The following is a 13,024-nucleotide window of genomic DNA, read 5'->3' as shown; positions in this document are numbered from 1 at the left end:
TCAGTGTTTAGATTATGGTGACAAAGGTTTTGTTCATTTGAAATAAGTGAATAAGAGTCAAACGACCAAAATCAAATTGTGATCTTCTGCAACTATTTTGAATATTTCCTTTTAATTTTCACTATTCACTGTCTTGTGTATTTGAAAATTACATTGTTTTTTTTTTTTAAATTGCAAATCTAATTGTCAATTTTTTTTAAATAATAGTTTTATTTTTTACCGTTTAAAATCCTATGAATCCACAATAAGATCTAAAATTGAAAAAAACAAAACAAAACAGAAAAACAGAACAAAAACAGAACAGTACATGGTAATACTTCTCACATTCTAGAACACAACTGGAAATGTCTTGTGTGGATGTGACAGTGAACGCTCGGGCAACATGCTGGCTTCAAAAACATATTATCTCTCCTGTTTCGAATTAAAAGACTGGCTAAGGTAGTGAGGTTTGCTGTCTTCTGTTTCAATTAGATATATTATTATATGATTGTCTGCTGATTTAGTTCAGAATCATCAAAAGATTCTGTTCTGTTCAAAAGCTCTGAGATAAAATGGTTAAAAAAAAACAAAAAACAAACAATCAGGAAAAAAGGTTCAAATGTAAATGACAGAGGACACACCTGGCAGGACAGTCCATATTCTTGCATTTTCGGTATCTGTCCTCTGGTTGTGTCTCTGGGTCACACAGAGACTCGTCCACCACGCCCACGTCCACCTCGAAGCAGCGCGCCGGCTGGTGCTGCTCACCTGAGACGCACAAGCACACAACAGGTCAAAAGTCAACAAACGCAGGAGGTTTGGAGGGAAAACACTTTGAACTAGAAGCACTCGGAGAGCGCAGACCTCCGCCAAGGCTGATCAGTGGCCCCCCCCGTGGGCCCCCCCACCCCCGAGCACCACCAAAATGTAATCATTTCTTCCTTATCCCATTTCCAACAAACCCTGAAAATTTCATCCAAATCTGTCCATAACTTTTTGAGTTATGTTGCACACTAACGGACAGACAGACAAACAAACAAACAAACAAACAAACAAACCCTGGCAAAAACATAACCTCCTTGGCGGAGGTAATAAGTACCAACCAAGTCCACAGGTGGCGCTGCAGTGCGTCCACGCTCCGTGTCTCCATGTGTAGACGGGTTCTGTGACCTCATTTCCTGTCTGTCTGGTCTTCTTGTAGGTGTACTCATATTTTAAACCCGGGTTCCTCTCCTGAAACAGAAGCTGGACAGGACACAAAATATAATCAGGCAAACATTGATGTTATTTTTCACTCAATATTATGGCTGTGAAAATTAACGAATTAACACGGATTAATCCATCATCATGATTAACCCTTTCATGCATAGTGGTCATTACAGTGGACAGCTATTCTACAGCTGTTCTCTGGTATTTTCATGGATTTTGTTGTTTTAGTTCCATATCAACCAACACAGTGGACACTTATGCATCATCTCATACACTGTAATTCATACCATTACTGTAACTTTGCTGTTATTGATAAACCTGATCTCCAGTAACATGTTTGAGTGCTGATTGTTATTAGACTGTAATTAAAAGTTTATTTTTTAAGCAAAAAGTTTTGGGGTTTTTGCATATTATCTCCATGAAATGAGTAATAACTAGTATTGTTAATATATGAGAAAAAATAAGATTAGCAGCATTAAAAATGTTTTTTATTTCATAGTTTTCACACAGTATATCAGTAAATACATGTTTTTTTGCTTCATAAATTAAATGCATGGTGTCCAGCTGAGCGGACATTTTTGTAACTCCATAAAAAATAGGTTCATTAAAAAAATTTCAATCACATTGTTTTTTTTTTCATGCCTAAAGAGGAATAAAAACACTCAGGAAAAAAAATCTTGACTAAGGTTTTCATAATTCATGCATGAAAGGGTTAATCTGATTCAAAATTTTAACGCAATTAACCCATCTGCAGCACAGAATGACTCTGAATGTCTCTGGTAACGTATTTTGGGTCAGTTTGTCCAAGCAGAGTTAGTGTCGCTCATGAACAAATGCTCAGTTGATCCGGTAGCGACAGGCAGCAGAACCAACCCATAAAGACGGAAGACACTGAACAACACACTGACCCTCTGGATGGAAATATGAGGACAAAAAACCCAAGACGGAACAGTTGTTTTGTTGAAACTGTTGAAGGTGTTTAATAAACATGTTCAGTGCATATATATTCCCTTCTTTCTTGAGTCTGTTTGCTCATGCAAAATGAAACGCAATTAATATAGATTAAAGTTGAATGATATTTATTTGTGATTAATTGAAATGAATCCACTGCAACCCTGTGATTAATCTGATTAAAAATTTTAATCGTTTGACAGCACAACTCAATATCAAATCAATTTAACCCAAGTCTCCTCAAATCAAGAAATATTTAAACACATAATTATCTCTCCAAACCTCAAAATGTAAATTAAATAGGCAGCACATTAGATTAAATTCCCTATAACTAGCTTTAGCTAATAGGTAATAAGGCCTTTAGCAGCCCTTATGATATACTTAGAAACATTACACTGGTCAACAACAAATTTATTGTTTAAGTTTTTTGAGCTGATTTAGGATCATTTTGGTGTGCTGAATCCAAAAATCACATTAATTTTGCTCAATCAGGTCAACTTTCTGAACTACGCTACATATTGGCTTTTTAACATTTTTGCTTACATTTATGGGCATTTTCACATCATATGATACAAAATTCTTTCATATTTCTTGCAATAAACGAGTTCTGAAGATTTTACTTTTGCCAATTTATGATTAATGGTTTTTTTAATATTACAGGTGAATGAAATGGCTTCGACTAGAAGATCTTGCAAAAATAAGCCTGACGTATTCTGCTACATCTGCGGTGAATACACCATTGTACCTAACAGGAATCAAGTGATCAAATGATTTTTTTTCTCTTAAAACCTATTTTGGGTGAGAACTATATAAAAAATCAACTGATAAAGTCACAAAAATGTAATCAATTTTGTGAGAAGATCAAATTTTTCAAAATTAAATTAGCAAAAAAAACCCTGACCTGATTGAGAAAAACAGATGTCATTTTTGGATTTAGCGGTGCAAAATAGTCCTAATTCAGTTGAAAAAACCTAGACAACTTGCAAAAACCTTTTTTTTGTAACCCAGTGTTATGAGCTAATAAGACTATATGTTGTTAAATAATAATATGTTTACTGTTATAGAACATTGTTAAGCAATTATAAGAAACCTTTTAACCTGTTAATACATTAAAACAATATTGAACCAGTTTATCTAACAGGCCATTTTCAAACTTTACAGTGTGTTATCATTGCATTATTAAGATTAAAACATATTTTATAAAGACACAGCAGGTTTTTTTTTTTGCAACTTAGGGACACAGAGGGAGAACACACCAGGTTAAACCAGATTTTATAAACGTTGTGTATCAGTAGAACTTGACTGCAGTTCTGACCCATATGGTTAATCTCAGGTAAAATACAATAATGACATTTGATTTGATTTATTGAAATACTGGCTCAAAATGTACAAATCTTGGGTAAATCTTCCAAATCCTTTTTTAAGGTTAGTCCTAGATTTATTGATTAAAGTCATATCTTATCTTAAATACTTTGAGTTTGATGTGCAGTTATTCAAATTTATTTATTGATTGTAATTATTCATTTGATGATTTATTTCTATGATTTACATGTTCAGTTGAATCATTTCGTCTTCCTCTTAGAATCTGTCATCATTATATGAGACTTTAAAGTCCAGTATGTGCTGACACCTTAAACAAACTATATTAAAGTTAAATAAAGCTTTATATAAAGTGTATTATATTGTGTTTTCTACTTTAGTGAATTAACCTCTTGTCAGGATAAACTGAACCAGGAATGTCCTCAACCCACCATATTATGCACTTATTAAAAAATAGAAAAGAAAAAAATGAATTTGAATTCCCCTGCTGCTTTTAACCCTTAAAACTTTGATGTTTTTTTTGTTTCCCAAGTGATTTATCACCATTTCCCATACTGTTATCCTCTGTATTTTGTATTTTTCCATGTAATTTAAGATTTTTCCCATATTCAATTTACTAATCATGTAGCTATTCATAAAAGCTCAGAGTTAATTCAAAGGTTATTAGATCAAAATGGAGAAAACTGAAGAAGAATATCATTAACTGAACATAAATCAAGTGTGTTCAGCAAGTAAACAAGGTGAAAAAGTTCATCCAATCTCCTGATACTGACTTTTATTAACCCATAAAGACCCAGTGTTTCTTTTCTGACAGCTCCTGAATGAATTGTTCTCTCTATATTTTCAATTTTACGCCATTTATTATAATATTATCCACTGCATTTTGCATTTTTCAGTGTAAATCAGGTATTTTGTTATATTGCATTTCCTATATTTAATTTAGATATTCATGAAAAGTCATAGTTAATTCAAAGGTTATTATATCAAAACAGAGAACACTGAAGAAAAAGTAACTTTTTCCAGCAAATCTGTCTTTAACTGAACATAAACCCAGTGTGTCCATCCACTGTCATTGATCCAACTCCATGAGTTTTACTGGTGAATCAATGTTGTACAACACAGGTGTCAAACATGCGGCCCGGGGGCCAAATCCGGCCCGCCAAAGGGTCCAGTCCGGCCCTTGGGATGAATTTGTGAAATGCAAAAATTACACTAAGATATTAACAATCCTTTTAGTTCAGGTTCCACATTCAGACCAATTCAATCTCAAGTGGGCAGGACCAATAAAATACTACCATAATAACATATAAATAATGAGAACTCCAAATTTTTCTCTTTGCAAACGTAAATATTTTCATGTATTTACACTAAAACAAAGTTTAATTTCACAAAAAAATGTGAATAACCTGAACAAATATGAACATTTTGAAACATCTGAAGTGCAACTTTACCAATATTCTGCCTGTTATTACATGTTTTGTGTATTTGTTGATCCACTGTGATCTGTAAGTTATAATGTACTGTAATGTGTAAATGATAAACTGAGGCATAACATTGTTAAAATTACACTTATTTTTTCAGTTTGCTCATGTTACTCACATCTTTTGAAAGCATAATTTGTAGATATAAACCTTTTCATAATGTAAATTCACTTTTTTCACTCTAAAACATAGAGAAAAGTTTGGAGTTGACATTATTTATATATTATTATGTTATTATTTTACTGGTTCGGCCCACTGCAGATCAAATTTAGCTCAATGTGGCCCCTGAGCTAAAATGAGTTTGACACCCCTGTTGTAGAAGATGACAGTGTTTCCACGGTAACTACGGAGCATCTGAACATCCAAATGGGTCATATCTGATGACCATGAAAAGATGACAAACTGTATTTTACAATAATTATTTCCATGTATTGATAGGATTAGTGGATCAACAGGTATTAAACAGTTTAGATCTGTAGATGGTTTAGGTCAGCAGTTGATGTCTGGGTCTTTAAGGGTTAAATACATTCAACCACTATGGTACCTGGAGCACAATGGGCTCTTTGGTGGGTCCAGGTGCAGTCAGATTCTCCATATTCCCACTGCGTTCATAGTAGAATGTAGTCCCGCCGGCCTCATACTCCCCATTCCACTGGATGATGTAGTTGCCGTTAAGGAAATACTCCTCTGAGTCCTCTCTCTTCAGAGCCAGGAAGTTACCTGCCTCCTCCACTTCCTTCACCAGGATGTCCCGTGCCCCCTCAGGTATCACGCCCACGTCCATGTACCCTGAGTGAGTCACGGGGGGGAGTCAGAGTCAGTCACATCGAGGTAATAGATGGCCCACCATGGCTGCTGCTGCACCACTCACACTGGCATCCAGACTACCAGACAGCCCCTCTGATCTTTAATAGAGGGTGGGTTCAGTCTGCGGGGGTGGTTGGCATGTGTGTGTGTGAGTGTGTGTGGATTCAGTGTGGGGGGCACTGCCCTGTCTCTGGTTTTTATTGTATGTGGATGGGGAGTGGGGGCTGGATGGGGGAGGACAAAAGCAACTATGAGTGGGTCTCTGGAGTTTAATGATGTTTGTGAGAAGGTGTGTGTGTTTCTGTGTTTTTGCAAAAAAAAAAAAGGGGGGAGGTTTAGCCTCAGTCGAAACCTTTTGAAGTCATACACATCTGGGGTGGTTATCTGGAAGGGATGCTGTGCGGGGCAAACACACACAGAAAGAAAGAAAGAAAGAAAGAAAGAAAGCAAGAAAGCAAGAAAGAAAGAAAGAAAGAAAGAAAGAAAGAAAAAGAGGTAGAGAAGTGAGGATGTGTTATTGTTTTAAAGCCTCCCTCTATGAATCTGTCTTTGCTGGATGTTGATTCTGTGGCTGAGTGATACTTTTCAAACCACAGAAAAATATGCCAAGGACTAACATATCTTCAGACAAATGCAAACATGAGCCTGAAGACACACACACACACACACACACACACACACACACACACACACACACACACACTGCAACAGCCAAGTACAGCCGGATAAACAGCTGCATAGTGTGGAAAAGTAGGTTGCTATGACTACAGAGAAACAACAAAATAGCGTAATGTTAATGAACTGTCCTGAAATGACTCGGAGCCTGTGGACATTCAGTAAAATCCTACGCTTTTTCACACCCTCCTTCGAGTGCATCAAAGCTGTTCTTGAAAGATGACTCATTAACAGCTTGTCTGTTTTGCATTACTGCGTCTTTATAATTGTGTTTATAATTGTTTCATATCCGCATAAATCAATCACTTTCCAGCTGCTTAAATGTCAGTTTTGGTAAAACTCACCAAAGCCTTCTTCATCATCAAATGACTTATAAACAGTGTTGCAGCTCGAGCCATCGCCCAAACACACTCCACAGCGGTCCTCCATTGCATTTGAGTCGATACCAAAGTCACAGCCCACCTCCTAAAGACGAAACACAGAAAAACAGGAATAAACACAATAAACGCACATGCATCATTTGGAAACATAACATGGTCCATTACAGTAATGATTCCAGACCAGTACCTGTACTGATCACAGTAATATTAAAGGAGATTTGACTACAAATAAAGTCACACATTTGTTAACAAGGAAAAACAAGTAAATAGTAGGCCTGTAACGGTACACAAAATTTTCGGTTCGGTACGTTTTCGGTTTTGAAAGCCACGGTTTGTTTTTTTTTTTGGGTTCAGTACAGGAAGAAAGAAAACCCCTCAAAATGTCTTCAATACATTTCTGAATTTTTGAAAAATTTTCCCCCAATTTTTTGACTCAATTGAATACAGAAAAACAGGAATAATATAATTCTGCTGCTATAAATCAAATAGAAAATGAAATGAATTATTAATATTACTAAATGTATTTTAAACATTAGTATTGCACTTTTCCCTGACAGGTAGTTTTGAACAAACAACAAAAATCTAATCACAGTTCTGTCAGTTCACAATCTGCATAAAAATACCAAAAAAATTCCACATGAAGTGCAACATTAACAAGAGGACAAAGTGGCATTCTGTTTAAACAAACTAAAGAGCAACTTTGACAACAAACAACTAACCAAATTATTTATTTTAGGACAGACAACAAACTGTTTAGGCCACTTTGTGTACGTGCGCGTGCAGGGTGTGATTTGTCGGGGGGATGTTTTTGGGTTTTTTTGGGTTTTTTTAACTAACGTAACTAACGCTGGCGTAAAACCAAAGTGAAACTTTATATTCTTTCAACGTCCAACACCGAGTTCTATTCCTCTGTTATACAGCGTACGAGAGAGAGAGAGGGACAGACAGACAGACAGAGCTAGTGTCAGTGTTTTAGAACTACCGTAGTTCCTAGGAGCCAAACAACGTCCGTCGTATTAACGTCTCTTTCCTTGTTGTTGTCTTTCACCTGAACCTGAACTGATCCAAACTGGACTGTAATGATGGTGGAGGGTCTTCAGTCTCTTCCTTCCGGATTCACATCGTATTTGTTGTTGTTGTTGTTTTTTTTTAACCTTATATCATCTGCTATTTCGTATTTCGGGTCAATGTGCGCGTCCTTCAATATGTCCGTGTGGAACTTGCGCAGATTTAAAGTTCCGCATCAAACAACATCTTTCATTCCTTTTTCTTTTTCTTATCATACTGTGCCGTTTCGGTACAGCTGTGTACCGAACTGAACAGGTGTGTACCGAAACGGTTTGGTTCGGTACATGTACTGTTACAGGCCTAGTAAATAGGAAAATGTCAGTGATCATACAACTAACCTGATTGTTATGTAACAACATTTGACATTTGCCTGAGGAACAGTTAACACCTGTTTCTGGTCCATCAGTTTGAATTCTGATCATAGTGTCTGGTGTCTACACAAAGCAACTGAATAAAGGACTATTATCCCACTTTTGATATAAACATACAGGTACATGTGTTGTTACAAGTATACAGAATAGTTGGCAGCATTAAGCTACACACACACACACACACACACACACACACACACACACAAAATGATACTACTAATTATACTAGCCTACAAGAAACTACATGTGCAATAATCTGGTCCCTTAAACACGGAGTAGTTTTTTAAATTGTCTGTAATGGATATGATGAATATGTAACATTCATGTGTAATTATGTAAAGTTTGTGTTGGAGTCTGTTTTATGTAAACACCTGGTTGTTTCTTACCATTAGCTTACTCCATTTCTAAGCTAATGAACTATACTCTGTCACTTCTAGTTTTGTTTAATGTCCCAATTCAAATCATCCTCCTTTATCTGGGCTTGGGGACCGACTAAAGTGACCCAAAAGAGACACTCTGAACCAGTTACTGAGGTTAGTTATTGATTTATTGATTTGCTGGTTTAGTTTTTCTCTTCATTTTCTTCAGTTTGGTTTGGTTTTTAACCTTATGGTCCACTTAGGAGACGACAACAAGTCACAGTAAAACAGGAACATTTACAACCAGAACATTTGTAATTTTCAGTCGACATGAACAGTGGAAATGGACCAAAAATAGACAATGGAGAAAACTGTCAATGTCAATGGGACTGATTTATATTCAGTGATTTGTTTAGACAAACAACCATATGTGTTTTCACGTCAGAGTCTCCAAAAGTCTCCAATAATACCAGAAAAAGGGGAAGGATTTGTCACTAGTGTCTTTTTGGATAAAGAGTCTCTAGAGGGGTCTGAAAAATTACTAAATATACCAACAAAGTGTCGAAGTGTGAAACACTGACTTTTCCATCTACAGACAGACCATGGGTTTATATGACTGGGACACAGGAAATCATCTGGTGTCATTTACTGGAAAATGGGTGAGTTTTAGGGTTTGAGGCACTTTACAAACAAATTTTAACAGTAGATAAAGGACATGTTGTGGTATCCTATCTGTTTTGCTCGCTTTGGATTTCTTTTAAAAATAGGTGTGTCTGGCTCAGTCAAATACATAATTATGTCTATAAAATCATTTTGGACCATGTTCAGTGATGCAAACAGTAATAGCCATCATCTCCAAATGGATCCTTTTATCCAGATAATGTCTGTAAAACTAAGTCTGGAACTCTTTTGGATTAACAGCGATATGATTTACTCAACTGGAAAGGAGTTTCACTAAAGCAACAAATACTTATGATCATAATAACAACAAACATTAGTAAATCAGACATGTTTAGGTGATCAGCTGGGATTTTCCATTCACTTCTGCGTGGAATGGATCATTTTTAAACCTTTTTCATTTGCCTTCAAATAGGGATGTAACGATAGGAAAATTTCATATCACGGTTATTGTGACCAAAATTATCACGGTTATCATTATTATTGCGGTATTGTTGAAACTGTGCTCAAAATGTTCAAAAAGTACTGATACACACACTGAAATAATTTAACCAAATTGTATTTTAGAAAAAAACAACAACAACAAAAAACCCAAATAAAATAATAGTCACAATGTACCTTCTGTTGGCAGAAACATTCAAATATTAACCCTTAGTGGTCTGAGCCTATTTTGGCCGTTTTTTTAGTACTTTGGATTTTTCCTTTATATACTATATAAACAAATGTTTACTATACCTATGTTTGGTATCTGTTTTTTCAGCACAACTTCATTTATATCATCTGCCTATTATCTTTTCACTTTCACCTGCTATAAAAACATAAAAGGACAGCAAACACACACAAAAAAAAAATTCCAATTTGAAAAATATATATACTTTATTGCATAAATAACACAAAGATGCTTAACGAACCTTTTCAAAGACTTTTTAAAGTGAATATTGGTTCCAAATATTAGGTATAGAAAATTAAAATGTAATAAATTAAAACTATACTCAAATATTTGACATAAAAGCAGATCTTTACATAGGCGTTTTTTCCCCTAAAAGTGCGGTAATCAAACACGGTTATCATGATAATTAGAATTTAAACGGTAATACTAACCGTCTGCAATTTTACTGCAGTTTATACCGGTAATCGTTACATCCCTACCTTCAAATTGAACACCTTGCCCTCCTCGTAGATTCTAAAGCTTGATATATTTGATGTATAAATATAGTGTGTTTAACATATTTAAACCAATAGAATCTACAAGGTGGGTAAGTATGTTCTTTTAGATTTTAAAGTCAAACCTAATGATTTTACTGTATTTTCCAATATGATATTCAAATGAGTTCAGGTCAAAGGTCATGCTTGGTCATTATATGGAGCTGGATACTTATTAAAGGCTCTATTTAAGTATTATACGCATGAATAATATAGAAGTTGATAAAATTGCATAAGAGCTTTGATGTGATTTTTTGGAAATATCGCTGGTGCAAGGTGATGGTAAATGAGGGTGAGTTCAGCATCTGGAGGTTTAGATAGTTGGAGAAGATCCGTATATGGCATCAGAAGATGGAACCTTCTAGTATCAAACATTCTACTATTTCTGAGTAAATGTATGACAGTGGGTCAGCTAGGGACAGAAAGGAGACAAGCCCTTTGTTGCTGGGTGCTTTGTGTGAGGAAAAAAAAAACACTGCTAGGGTAGGCTGTAAAGTTGCTAAATCTGGCCAAAAAAGTAGTAAGTTAGCATCAATGACTGCAGTGAGTTGACATTTTTCACAGGGCGGTACAGCTACTTTTCTTTCATGAATCTTCTCAACAGGTCACCAACACTGAATACTACCGGCTACAGATGACAGCACATAAATACTAGGTCACAAGCAACCAGAGAAGATGAAATACTTAACTAAATATAATGCATGAGTGTATCACATAGTAAGCTAAAAATAAGACAGCATACTTAATACAATACTAAATGATGGTAAATGACTTGTATAATAAATATTCTAACTAAAGACACACTTCTATCATTATTAGTTATCGATCACATTCTGTATTATTGATTGTGCACTGAACAGAATTGAACAGTTTAGTGAGAGGATAGATGAGCTTTTCTGATTAGGCTCTGGGCAGTGTTACCTGATGAAAAATGTAGAGTACCGAGGGCTAAAATTTCCATATTTTGTAGAAAACTACCACAAACAAATCATAACCTAAAGATGATTAAATGACCGTTTTATTCATGGTTAACAAAGAGGATATCAGTTGAGGACAGTTGTGCATGTGAATCACATTCACAGTGACAACAGGTCTGTCTGTTCAGAGGGAAATGAGTTCATACAAGATAACCTGGACTGCCAGACCTAACCACTAATACTGACTGTTACTATGTAGTCACATTTTTGTACACTTGGTGCTACTTGGCCAAATTATCACACAAATCCAATACATTTCGTACATCTGGTCCCACTGACTCTGTGGGCAGACTGGGCATAAACCCCTTCAACACAACCCCCAGTCTCTTTGATTCTCTTACCCAGCCACACTACCTTGCACACTCCATTGACGCAAATGTTTCTGGACTTGTTGTTCATGAAGCATGGCGTTCCATCGGTCACAGTGTCCAACATCTTCTCCGCAAAGTACTCAGTGACTGGTCGACAGTGCAGCTCACAAGGATTTACTAGCAGAGGGAAGGTGACAAGAAGAGTTCATATAGTGTCAAAACTGAAAGGACACTTTTGAAAATGTATCTTTTTCAATTCATACCAAGTGCTAATCTTAATTTTTTAATTTAATTTCTGGTTAGGAATAATCTAACCCTTACATGCACAAGTGTCTAGACCCGACACTCTTTCATAAATGGGTCAAAAATGACCTGTGTGTGTTCTTATGGCATTTGTGGAATTTTGTCATGTTAAAAATAATTATTTACATTATATTTTGGTCAACAAAAGTATGATTTCATGTTTGATTTGTTTTTTTATTATTCAAATTAAAATAATAATTATAATAAATTCCAATTTTTTTTACATTTTAAAGCATGTTAAAATGTCTTTTTTTATATTTTGAAAATTTGAAAAGCAAAGTACAAAAAGTATATAATATATAGTAGCCTCTATAACAGCAATAGAATAATGTCAACATCTACTGAGTGAGTGAGTGAGTGAGTGAGTGAGTGAGTGAGTGAGTGAGTGAGTGAGTAAGTGAGTGAGTGAGTGAGTGAGTGAGTGAGTGAGTCCTTTGGTTTTGCTGCAGAATGAATCAAAGGTTCAGATCTTGTTGATAGTTCTTCTCTGTTCAGCTGGACTGGTTTAGCTCTTTCTTTAATGTTTCGTCCCTCATCCATCCTCATCCTCATTGGATGAGTGACGAAATATTAAACCAGTTCAGCTAAACCAGTCCAGGTGAACAGAGAAGACCTACCTAGAAGAACGATGACCTGGGCATATGAGAACCTACACAGACAAAGGTTCAGATGTAATTCCACTGTAAATGAATGCAGGTCATTTTGACCCTCCTATGGAAGCTTGGGGCAGTAATAAAAAAACTACAATTACATAAAATCTATAAAAGGTAAATTAAAAATTTAAATGGCATGACGTCAGTAACATGTTTTTTGAGGAATACCTGGAACAACTGTCTTTTATTAGAATAATAACTTTTCATTACAAAGATAGTGCAAGAAAACAACCTCATCAGGTCTTTTTTGATCCACTTATGCATCTAAGGGTTAATTCAATCTTGTATAATGCTTTGTG

General features: G+C 35.6%; 1 protein-coding gene across 1 annotated transcript in view; it reads right to left on the bottom strand.

Annotated features, from left to right (window-relative positions):
- The window catches only part of LOC115426271 (A disintegrin and metalloproteinase with thrombospondin motifs 12-like), a 62,953-nt gene that overhangs the window by 18,145 nt on the left and 31,784 nt on the right, over nucleotides 1-13,024 (bottom strand). The window contains exons 13-17 of the mRNA XM_030144269.1: nucleotides 11,813-11,946; nucleotides 6,767-6,887; nucleotides 5,485-5,729; nucleotides 1,083-1,224; nucleotides 621-747 (exon numbers count right to left, since the gene is read on the bottom strand). Coding sequence (XP_030000129.1) covers nucleotides 621-747; nucleotides 1,083-1,224; nucleotides 5,485-5,729; nucleotides 6,767-6,887; nucleotides 11,813-11,946 — 769 coding nt within the window. The remainder of the gene's footprint in view (nucleotides 1-620; nucleotides 748-1,082; nucleotides 1,225-5,484; nucleotides 5,730-6,766; nucleotides 6,888-11,812; nucleotides 11,947-13,024) is intronic.

This window comes from Sphaeramia orbicularis, chromosome 9, assembly GCF_902148855.1.
Source record: "Sphaeramia orbicularis chromosome 9, fSphaOr1.1, whole genome shotgun sequence".
NCBI classification, from domain to species: Eukaryota; Metazoa; Chordata; class Actinopteri; order Kurtiformes; family Apogonidae; genus Sphaeramia; species Sphaeramia orbicularis.
Note: the sequence above shows the minus strand (reverse complement) of the source record. Positions and strands in the feature narration are given on the sequence as shown.